This window comes from Symphalangus syndactylus, chromosome 9 (genome assembly GCF_028878055.3).
Source record: "Symphalangus syndactylus isolate Jambi chromosome 9, NHGRI_mSymSyn1-v2.1_pri, whole genome shotgun sequence".
NCBI classification, from domain to species: Eukaryota; Metazoa; Chordata; class Mammalia; order Primates; family Hylobatidae; genus Symphalangus; species Symphalangus syndactylus.
Window position 1 is genome coordinate 94102953 of NC_072431.2, and position 12465 is coordinate 94115417.

Genomic DNA, 12465 nt, shown 5'->3' on the forward strand with positions numbered 1-12465 from the left:
CTAAAAACCGGAGCACCTCTTCTCTAAAGGATCACAGCTCCTCGCCAGCAATGGAACAAAGTTGGACAGAGAATGACTTTGATGAGTTGATAGAAGTAGGCTTCAGAAGGTCGGTAATAACGAACTTCTCCAAGCTAAAGGAGGATGTTTGAACCCATTGCAAGGAAGCTAAAAACCTTGAAAAAACATTAGACGAATGGCTAACTAGAATAAACAGTGCAGAGAAGAACTTAAATGACCTGATGGAACTCAAAACCATGGCATGAGAACTACATGATGCATGCACAAGCTTCAATAGCTGATTCGATCAAGTGGAAGAAAGGGTATCAGTGATTGAATATCAAATGAATGAAATGAAGTGAGAAGAGAAATTGAGAGAAAAAACAGTAAAAAGAAATGAACAAAGCCTCCAAGAAATATGGGACTATGTGAAAAAAACATATCTATGTTTGATTGGTGTACCTGAAAGTGATAAGGAGAATGGAACCAAGCTGGAAAACACTCTCCAGGATATTATCCAGGAGAACTTCCCCAACCTAGCAAGGCAGGCCAACATTCAAGTTCAGAAAATACAGAGAACACCACAAAGATACTCCTTGGGAAGAGAAACCCCGAGACACATAATTGTCAGATTCACCAAGGTTGAAATGAAGGAAAAAATGTTAAGGGCAGCCAGAGAGAAAGGTCGGGTTACCCACAAAGGGAAGCCCATCAGACTAACCATTGATCTCTCAGCAGAAATTCTACAAGCCAGAAGAGAGTGGGAGCCAATATTCAACATTCTTAAAGAAAAGAATTTTCAACCCAGAATTTCATATCCAGCCAAACTAAGCTTCATAAGTGAAGGAGAAATAAAATCCTTTATAAACAAACAAATGCTGAGAAATTTTGTCACCACCAGGCCTGCCTTACAAGAGCTCCTGAAGGAAGCACTAAACGTGGAAAGGAACAACCAGTACCAGCCACTGCAAACACATGCCAAATTGTAAAGACCATTGATGCCAGGAAGAAACTGCATCAACTAATGGGCAAAATAACCAGCTAACATCATAATGACAGGATCAAATTCACACGTAACAATATTAACCTTAAATGTAAATGGGCTAAATGCCCCAATTAAAAGACACAGACTGGCAAATTGGATAAAGAGTCAAGACCCATCAGTGTGCTGTATACAGGAGACCCATCTCAAATGCAGAGACAAACATAAGCTCAAAATAAAGGGATGGAGGAAGATCCTCCAAGCAAATGGAGAGCAAAAAAAAAAAAAAAAAAAAAGCGGCCGGGCGCGGTGGCTCACGCTTGTAATCCCAGCACTTTGGGAGGCCAAGGCGGGCAGATCACAAGGTCAGGAGATCGAGACCACGGTGAAACCCTGTCTCTACTAAAAATACAAAAAAATTAGCCGGGCGTGGTGGCGGGCGCCTGTAGTCCCAGCTACTCGGAGAGGCTGAGGCAGGAGAATGGCGTGAACCCGAGAGGCAGAGCTTGCAGTGAGCCGAGATTGCGCCACTGCACACTCCAGCCTGGGCGACAGAGCGAGACTCCGTCTCAAAAAAAAAAAAAAAAAAAACAGCAGGGTTTGCAATCCTAGTCTCTAATAAAACAGACTTCAAACCAACAAAGATCAAAAGAGACAAAGAAGGCCATAACATAATGGTAAAGGGATCAATTCAACAAGAAAAGCTAACTATCCTAAATATACATGCACCCAATACAGGAGCACCCAGATTCATAAAGCAAGTACTTCAAGACCTACAGAGAGACTTAGACTCCCACACAATAATAATGGGAGACTTTAACACCCCACTGTCAATATTAGACAGATCAACGAGACAGAAGGTTAACAAGGATATCTAGGAGTTGAACTCAACTCTGCACCAAGCAGACCTAATAGACATCTACAGAACTCTCCACCCCAAAACAACAGAATAGACATTCTCAGCACCACATTGCACTTATTCCAAAATTGACCACATAGTTGGAAGTAAAGCAATCCTCAGCAAATGTAAAAGAACGGAAATCAAAACAAACTGTCTCTCAGACCACACTGCAATCAAATTAGAACTCAGGATTAAGAAACTCACTCAAAACCACAGAACTACATGGAAACTGAACAACCTGCTCCTGAATGACTACTGGGTAAATAATGAAATGAAGGCAGAAATAAAGATGTTCTTTGAAACCAATGAGAACAAAGACACAACATACCAGAATCTCTGGGATATATTTAAAGCAGTGTGTAGAGGGAAATTTATAGTACTAAATGCCCACAAGAGAAAGCAGGAAAGATCTAAAATTGACACCCTAACATCACAATTAAAAGAACTAGAGAAGCAAGCGCAAACAAATTCAAAAGCTAGCAGGAGGCAAGGAATAACTAAGATCAGAGCAGAACTGAAGGACATAGAGACACAAAAAACCCTTCAAAAAATCAATGAATCCAGGAGCTGGCTTTTTGAAAAGATCAACAAAATTGACAAACCGCTAGCAAGACTAATAAAGAAGAAAAGAGAGAATAATCAAATAGACGCAATACAAAATGATAAAGGGGATATCACCACTGATCCCACAGAAATACAAACTACCATCAAAGAATACTATAAACATCTCTAAACAAATAAACTAGAAAATCTAGAAGAAATGGATAAATTCCTCGACACATACACCCTCCCAAGACTAAATCAGGAAGAAGTTGAATCCCTGAATAGACCAATAATTGGCTCTGAAATTAAGGCAATAATTAATAGCCTATCAACCAAAAAAAGTCCAGCACCAGCTGGATTCACAGCCGAATTCTACCAGAGGTACAAAGAGGAGCTGGTACCATTCCTTCTGAAACTATCTCAATCAACAGAAAAAGAGGGAATCCTCCCTAACTCATTTTATGAGGCCAACATCATCCTGATACCAAAGCCTGGCAGAGACACAACAAAAAAAGAGAATTTTAGGCAGATATCTCTGATGAACATTGATGCAAAAATCCTCAATAAAATACTGGCAAACCGAATCCAGCAGCACATCAAAAAGCTTATCCACTAAGATGAAGTTGGCTTCATCCCTGGGATACAAGGCTGCTTCAACATACTCAAATCAATAAACGTAATCCATCACATAAACAGAACCAACAACAAAAACCACATGATTATCTCAATAGATGCAGAAAAGGCCTTCGACACATGAAAAAATGCTTATCATCACTGGTCATCAGAGAAATGCAAATCAAAATCACCATGAGATAACATCTCACACCAGTTAGAATGGCGATCATTAAAAAGTCAGGAAACAACAGGTGCTGGAGGGGATGTGGAGAAATAGGAACGCTTTTACACTGTTGGTGGGAGTGTAAACTAGTTCAACCATTGTGGAAGACAGTGTGGCGATTCCTCAAGGATCTAGAACTAGAAATACGATTTGACCCAGCCATCCCATTACTGGGTATATACCCAAAGGATTATAAATCATGCTACTATAAAGACACATGCACACATATGTTTATTGCGGCACTATTCACAATAGCAAAGACTTGGAACCAACCCCAAATGTCCGTCAATGATAGACTGGATTAAGAAAATGTGGCACATATACACCATGGAATACTATGCAGCCATAAAAAGGATGAGTTCATGTCCTTTGTGGGGACATGGATGAAGCTGGAAACCATCATTCTGAGCAAACTATCCCAAGGACAGAAAACCAAACACTGCATGTTCTCACTTATAGGTGGGAGTTGAACAATGAGAACACTTGGACACAGGGTGGGGAATGTCACACACTGGGGCCTGTTGTGGGGTTGGGGGCAGGGGGATGGATAGCATTAGGAGAAATACCTAATGTAAATGATGAGTTAATGGGTGCAGCAAACCAACATGGCACATGTATGCGTATGTAACAAACCTGCATGTTGTGCACATGCACCCTATAACTTAAAGTATAATAAAAAAAGTAATTAAATAAAAAAAGAAAGAAGTCTTAAGGGTTTTTGAATCTTGTTCTTAGAACTTAAAAACGTTCAAGATATTATTAAATCTCCTCAGAGATGCCAAGGCAAGCTTCTAAAAACATAAATCATGTCATGTCACTGCACTGTTTAAAATCCTCCAGTGGGCCAGGTGCAGTAGCTTATGCCTATAATCCCAGCACTTTGGGAGGGCGAGGCAGGAGGATCACTTGAGTCCAAGAGTTCAAAACCAGCCTGGGCAACATAGTGAGACCTTGTCTCTACAAAAAAAAAAAAAAAAATTATCCTTGCGTGGTGGATCACTTCAGCCCGGGAGGTGGAGGCTGCAGTGAGCCGTGATCTCGTCAGCCTGGGTGACAGAGTGATGGCTCATGCCTATAATTCCAGCACTTTGGGAGGCTAAGGCAGGTGGATCACGAGGTCAGGAGATCCAGACCATCCTGGCTAACACGGTGAAACCCTGTCTTTACTAAAAAATACAAAAAATTAGCTGGCGCCTGTAGTCCCAGCTACTTGGGAGGCTGAGGCAGGAGAATCGCTTGAACCCGGGAGGCGGAAGTTGCAGTGAGCTGAGATCGTGCCACTGCACTCCAGCCTGGGCAACAGAGCAAGACTCCATCTCAAAAAAGAAAAAAAAATCCTCCAGTCGCTTCTGATTGCACTTGGAATAATATTGAAACTAGGCTGGGTGTGGTAGCTCACTCCTGTAATACTGGCACTTTGGGAGGTCGTGGGGGAGGACTGCTTGAGGCCAAGAGTCCCAGACTAGTCTAGGCAACACAGTGAGACCCCCATCTCTACAAAAAACTTTTTAAAAATAAAGAATAAAGTCTAAACTCCCTTCCCTGGCCCCTGCCTACCTCGCTTCTCCTACCTGCTTTCCCCCAGCTTACTAGACTTCAGTCATACTGACCTTCATGTGGGTCCAGGATCAGCCAAATTATTCTTCTTTCAGGGCTTTTGGCTTTGCAATTCCTTTGCCTAGATCGCTTGTCCCCTAAAAATTCCGACTCTTATTCTTCAAGTGGCTGACATTTGTTCTTCAAGTCTTAGCTCAAAGGTACTTTCTCAGAGGCCTTCCCTGATCACTCCAAGTTACCTACTGTCTAGCATACTTTACTGATTTGCCGTGCTCCATAGCACCTATCTGTATCTGAAATTATATCATTTGTTAACTTGGTTGTTGTTTTTTCTCCCAGTGTAAGTTCTATGAGAACTGGGACTCTGATTTACTTACCCCAGCATCCCTGTCATATATGCTAAAGGACTGATTGATGCATGTACATCATTTTTATTGCCTTTTTTGTTTTTTAGATGAAGTCTTGCTCTGTTGCCCAGGCTGGAGTGCAGTGGCACCATCTTGGCTCACTGCAACCTCCACCCCCGGGATTCAAGTGATCCTCCTGCCTCAGCCTCCCGAGTAGCTGGGACTACAGGCATGCACCACCACACCCGGCTAATTTTTGAATTTTTAGTACAGACAGGGTTTCACCATGTTGGCCAGGATGGTCTCGAACTTCTGACCTCAGGTGATCCTCCTGCCTTGGCCTCCCAAAGTGTTGGGATTACAGGCGTGAGCCACCATGCCCAGCCATCATTTTTACATATGTATGTACATACCATCAGTAAGTTCTTTGAAGGTAGTTTTCATATCTTTTTCATCATCTTTTTACCTTGTATATAATAGGAACTTAAATATCTGTGGAAGGAGTAAGTTAATGCACATCTTGGTTTCTCCAAAATGTAATTAAGAGCAGTATCTTTTTGGCTGATTAAAAAACATCCTTCCTTCCTTAATCATTTCCAACAAACATCAAAAACATCATTTATACACATATAAAATCACAGTGTTCCCCAGGGTTTTTGTGCTGTTCTATTTTCATTGAGGTAAAAAAGCAGAGGCGTTTCACAAAGCATTCTTTTATTTGGCTTCTACTTAATGCTTTTCATTCTCCTGAATATAGACATGCTGCAAAACATTCCATTCTCTTGATATAGACATCCTGAAAGCATTCAAACTTGGCTGAAATTTTTTTTAAAGCCAAGGAAAAACCAATTCTACCAACCATTTCCTAGATTTCTTTTTTTTTTTCCTCCTCTTTTATGAATCAAGAAACAATGTTTACAGTTTGCCCTGAGTCTTCTGGTAATGCTTATCAGAATCTGAGGTGTTGCAACTAGAGTTGCTCTGTTCTTTTATAATGGTAGGCTGCAGAAGCTTCCCTCCCCATTTTTTAAGTTTCTCATCTGAAACTTGCAAGTAAGTAAATATAATGTTCTCATTCTTTTTTTTGTTAATAAGATAAAAACCTCTTTTTAAGAAATTAAACTTTTTTTTTTCAATTGCAAGCGTGATATGCTCTCAAAAAACTGAACTTCTGCTATAGAAAGTGAAGTATTACAGGCCGGGCATGGTGGCTGACACCTTTAATCCCAGCACTTTGAGAGGCTACAGAGGGAGGATTGCTTGAGGCCAGGAATTTGAGACCAGCCTGGGCAACAAAGCAAGACCCCATTTCTACAAAAAGTGCCTGTGGTCCCAGCTGCTTGGAAGGCCGGGGGGGAGGATCGCTTGAGCCCAGGAGTTATGATCGCGCCACTGCACTCCAGCCTGGGTGACAGAGTGAGACCCTGTCTCTGGAAAAAACAAAAACCAAAAAAAACCAAAGTGAAATAATATACTTTTCTTCCAGTAGCAACACTTTCTGGCAGCCTTGTCCATGCTTTACCATCTCTCTCTTCCTCTTTCTTGGTCTTTACTAGCCTCTATCCCCTATCAAGGTAAATGATCAAACTTCTCCTGAGTCTTTAACAAGCAGGATGTTGATCTTTTTTTCTAAAAAGAAAATGATCTTCTTTTATTACACAGATGGTTTAACTTACTTTTTTAATACCAAAACTCCATCAACTTATGAATAGTAAATAAACATTTGTCAACATCTGTTCTACTATGTGAAAAGAATATACAGATTAACATGAGTAGTTAATAAAACAAGTTACTGACAAAATAAAAAAATAGTTATCGACTGGGCATGGTGGCTCACATCTGTAATCCCAGCATTTTGGGAGGCGGAGGCAGGCAGATTGCTTGAGTCCAGGAGTTCAAAACCAGCCTGGCAACATGGCGACACTCCATCTCTACAAAAAAATACAAAAAATTCACCTGGCCTGGTGGCACATGCCTGTAGTCCCAGCTACTTGGGAGGCTGAGGCTTAGGTAAGAGGATTACCTGAGCCTGGGAGGTTGAAGCTCCAGTGAACCATGATCATACCATTGCACTCCAACCTGGGCAACAGAGTGAGATCCTGTCCCACAACAAAAAATGAAACAAAATAAATACGTTCTTTACCTATAACATAACAATCCCACTACAAGTAAAATAACAATATTTCTATCAAAACACGTATTTTTCTATTATTTTAAACCTAAAATTAAATGGAAATCATCCTTACAGATATTCATTAATCAAAATGATCCACAATACAATGCTTCTAGAATACATAAAGATGACCATAAAAGGAAAGTGAGTATATCTCAGTGAGACAACTGCAATGGCATTTTTGGTTATTATTGAAAAATTTAAGTTTAATGAAACTTTAAAAAGGGTGAAGGGCATCCTTAAAGATAAACATAAATTATTAAAATCAGTTTTAATGGCGAGGTGCGGTGGCTCACGCCTATAATCCTAGCACTTTGTGAGGCCAAGGCGGGTGGATAACCTGAGGTCAGGAGTTTGAGACCAGCCTGGCCAACATGGTGAAACCCTGTCTCTACTAAAAATACAAAATTAGCCGGGTGTGGTGGCACATGCCTGTAATCCCAGCCACTTGGGAGGCCGAGGCAGGAGAATCACTTGAACCCAGGAGGCAGAGGTCGCAGTGAGCCAAGATCGCGCCATTGCACTCCAGCCTGGGCAAAAAAAAGAGTGAAACTCCATCTCAAAAGGAAAAATAAATAAATAAAAATAAAAACAAAAGCAGTTTTAACAAATTCCTAACTTGATCTTGAAATTAGTGCCCTAAAAATGGAGCAGTAACATAATTAAGTCGATCATCTTCTCTCAATATTAATGGTTAATGTAGAAACAGGTATAAAGGAAAATTTCTCAGAAAGATGAGATTGTTCATTGTTCTTGTGGATATGTAAAAACAATGCTGACTCAAAAGCAGCCAACTGGACAGCTGCAGATGCTGAACCCAATGGAAACACTAAGCAGGCATAGCACGAATCAGTAATTAACAAAGCAGATGCAGAAAGCTTGATGAGGATGAATAATTGCATAGATGGGAATAGTAAAAGGAGCTGGTAACAGTACAAGTTTTATAAGAAATTAGATAAACTCTTTGTATTCATGAATTTGTTGGCAAGAGTGCTTCATAATACAGAGAATATATTTTTTAAATGTTTTGAATACATCGATAAATACCTTTATATGGTACTTATCACTAAAGATATTTAAAAAAGATCCACAAGAAAATATTGGTAGAGTGAACATAAAAATAATTATAAAAGTAAAGAATGATATAATATTCCAGGTAGGCTAACTACAGAGGCATCAAATTTGTTTATTTTTGGAATTCTTAATTGTAGTGAAGTGTTGAAATTAGAATGCACATCATTTTCTAATTTTTATATGTATGTATATATGTACATATATATACACACATATATGTATTTTATAGAAAATCTTCCCTGCTAGTCAGGGCTTTCCTTGAGGATAGGTATCATGTTTTGTTATGTACTCCAAAAACACCAAGCCCAGTGTCTTCTATATAAATAAATACCTGTGGAATGAGGAAGATAATATGTATCTTGGTTACTTAAAATATAATGAAAATAGGCAATATGATTAAACATACTTTAGTAAAAGCATTCATAGTAAACTGCACAGACACTGAACATATGACTTGGTAACATCTTTTAGGAGGCTTTCTTTTTTGAGAAATAGCTCTTAAACTGCAGTGACTGTGACTTTAAAAACTAGAATTTGTAGAGGTAATAGATGCATTTATAGCAAACTTGGAAAACAGCTTTCAGAATTCTGGGTATATAAGGAAGCCAACAGCGTGGTTCATTTAGAGCCTTTTTCCTTAGGACATATGTTGCAAGAATTACTACTCTTACAAATGCAGCAGATTCATTGCTCATTACTATAGCAAGTGTTTTAACTCACAGCAGATTTGTTCTTCATCTATTGGTCCATTTGATATAATTCTATATTATTTTAGTTATCATTGAAAATGCACACACTTTCTGTTGTCTACTTATTCATTAATTCACAAATATTTATTGAGGACCTACTATGTGCCAGCCACTCTTCTTGGTGCGGGAATATAGCAGTGAACAAACAAAAATCACTGCACTTGTGGAAATTTTATTCTAGGGATGGAGACAGACTATAGTCATGATAAATCAATAAAATATATAATAAATTAGATAATGTTAAGTGCTAAGTAAAAAAATAAAGCAGAGAAGGGCTATAGGAAATATGAAGGAGTAGAATTTTAAATAGAGTGGCCAGGGAAGGGCTCACGAAGAGGTGACATTTGGATTAAGTCCTGAGGAAGTAAGGGAACTAGTCCTGCGAATATCTGAGGGAAGAACATTCCATGCAGGGAGGATTCCAAGTTGCAAAGGCCTTGCGGTGAAATAGTGCCTGGAATTGAGGAATATCAAGGAGGCCAGTGTGTCCATGGGGGAGGAAGTAGTTGGGGATGAGATCAAAGAGGTGACAAGAGGCTAGGTCATAAAGGACTTCACAGGAAAAGAAGCCACTGAAGGTTTTGAACAGAGTGACATGATCTGATTTTTTCACAGGTTCACTCTGGCCACTGAGTTTTGAGAACAGTGTGAAAGAGGGTAGGGTGGGAATACAGAGACTGTCTAGAAGACTGCCATAATCCAGGCAAGAGGTGGTGGTGGCTTGAACCAGAGTGGTAGCAAGTGGCTAGATTCTGGATGTATTTCGAAAACAGTAGTCACAGGATTTGAAGACAGAATATGAAGTGAGGTTATCTAGTATTTGTGATATAGTTACATTTCCACTGTTCTCTCCTAAGTGATGAAAAAGACACAATTTCTCACAAGTTGCCTGTCATTCTCAGGGTTTGACGGTCCTGATATTCAACTTTCTTTTGTTCCTGAGTTTGAAAACACACCCCAATTATTTCCATGTCCTACCTCAGCCTTGAGGATGAAGATAAAATTTAACTGTCTGAAGACTGACAGTTGCCAGCACTATCTCAGCTCCTCCTAAACTGTAAGCTCCGCTAGGCTTATTTCATTTTCCTTGATGTCCTCAAAGCCTGACTCAGAACCTTGCACACGTTAGGGTCTCAAAAAATGTTTGTTGAATGGTTTAGTCTACATTTCCCATTCCCACTGTATTATTTATTTTTTTTAGTCTCACTTTGTCACCCAGGCTGGAGTGCAGTGGCGCGATCATGGCTCACTGCATTCCCACCTCCCGGACTCAAGCAATCCTCCCACCTCGGCCTCCCGAGTAGCTGGGACTACAGAAGTGCGCCACCACGATTTGTTAATTTTTTGTGTTTTTAGTAGAGATGGGTTTTCGCCATGTAGCCCAGGCTGGTCTCCAACTCCTGGCCTCAAGCGATCCACCCGCCTTGGCCTCCCAAAGTGCGAGGATTACAGGCATGAGCCACTGCGGCCCGCTTCCCATAGTTATTGTAAAAGATTAAATTTTCACACTTGCTAATGTGGAAATAAATAATAAACTGAAAATAACATTCGGCCCCTGTCAATTGCAGAATCACGTGAATTTCAGCATTAAGGATAGTATGCTGAGGTACTGTAAAGTGGTCATTGAGCCTCCTGCAGTTTCACTTTTACTAGCTCAACCTAAACGTGTTTTAGCTTCCCCGCACCTCGTAAGGGGAAGGACGGGGAGACTGGCTTTGCTATTTGCAGCTAGGGCCGAGTGTCACAGCGCAGCATGGAGTTAAGTAGTTAAGTCCCCTTTGAACGGGTACAAACGTCTCTGAAAGATCAGTCAACATGCGTTATCCCACTGGCTGGAGACCCCAGCCGCTCGCGGGCACAGCCACAAGCCCCGGCGGCACTGGCCCGCGCTGTGCACGCCGGGAGTTGTAGTTCTTCCCACTCTCTCTCGCCGCGCGCTGGCCTTCGTCGCACGAGCGCCCCCAGCGGCGCGCAGGCTACGTGAAGCCCAGCGCGCGCGGACCCCGGGGGTAGTTTCCTAGCAACCGGCGGAGCGGCTGCGTCACAGTGGCAGGTTCTAAGCGCTGCTGGGCACCGTAAGGCCGCCGTGTGTACCTTCCAGCAGCTACAGGCTGGTGGAAGCGCTGCTCACAGTCAGTGTCCGTACGTCTTCGTCCGCCCTTACCTTCCTTATCCTGCTTCAGGTAGCGGAGAGCCGCTTCCCGCCGCGCCCCCGCCACCGAGGCCCGGGTCAGAGGCTAGAGGCCGCCCGCCCGCCCCTGCGCGGCCCTTCCCCTGAGCCCGCGGAGCCCGCCGCCCCGGGCCTCGGGGCGACGATGCTGGAGTCCATTCGCGTGACGGGTGAGTGCAGGGAAGGGCTGGCCGCGGCGAGGGTGCGGGGCGGACCGGGGTCCTGCCGCCGGGGGCTCAGGTAATGGTATCCACTGGCTGGGCGCGCCGCTCGGGACTCTACCCTGCGCCCCGACCCCTGCGGGGCGCGCAGGAGGCGCTCGCGAAAAACCTATGTAGGGAATAGAGAAATCGGCCTCATTTCCTTTCGTCACTTATTATCAGTAAGTACATGCTGTAGAATCTCATGAAAAATATTATAATATTAGACCGGTTGCTGGTCTTACAAAGGTACAATCCAAAGATTGTTAAATCCTATTTCAAAACACGCTAGGGGTGTGATTAAGCTTCATAATTTTCTAGAATGTTCAGAAAAAATAAGCTAAGCGAAAGAACAATCTGTATATTTCAGTATTTATACTGTGTATATTTGTGTGTGTATGCTTTTATTCTTAGTGAGAACGTTTTGAGTTGATATTATTAATAGGCTATTTTACAGTACGGATTATACCAAGTGTAAAACATGGGTCTTTAAACAGACCCCAGGTCAGAAAGTCTGAAAGTTTACCTGCATTTTTAAAAATTCAATTCAATCTCTGGGAGCACAGAACTTGACTCTTACTATTTGTAAATCGCTATGCGTGTTAGCCATTTAAAAAAAAAGCTTACATAATATTAGAGTAATTTTCTAGGCCATTTTCCCAGCATTTGATTCTGTACGCAAACATTTCTGCAAGGCAGGGTTTTGGCAGTTCGGAATTATGACGAAGAACAACGGAGTAAAGGGAAATACTTACTCCTCAAACTAATGCCAAAATAAAGCCGGAATTTTAAATTTTAAAGCAGTGCAGTACCTAACAGACTGTTTTTCTGTGAGCATTCTAACTGAAAAACCAAACCTCTTTCCAGTGAACATATTTATGATTTTAATTTTATACTGTTTTATTTCATGTTCAGTGTTATACGGAGTTGA

General features: G+C 41.5%; 1 protein-coding gene across 6 annotated transcripts in view; it reads left to right on the forward strand.

The window, feature by feature from the left end:
- The window catches only part of MATCAP2 (microtubule associated tyrosine carboxypeptidase 2), a 66234-nt gene that overhangs the window by 11848 nt on the left and 41921 nt on the right, over positions 1 to 12465 (forward strand). For 2 of the 6 annotated variants that reach the window (XM_055293422.2, XM_055293424.2), the window contains exon 1: positions 11177 to 11504. The exons of 2 other annotated variants lie outside the window; for them this stretch is intronic. In XM_055293422.2, coding sequence (XP_055149397.1) covers positions 11480 to 11504 — 25 coding nt within the window. In that variant the 5' untranslated portion in view covers positions 11177 to 11479. Of the gene's footprint in view, positions 1 to 11176; positions 11505 to 11693; positions 11717 to 12465 lie in introns of those variants that run through there. 2 more of the 6 variants (XM_055293429.2, XM_055293425.2) reach the window with 2 other exon arrangements.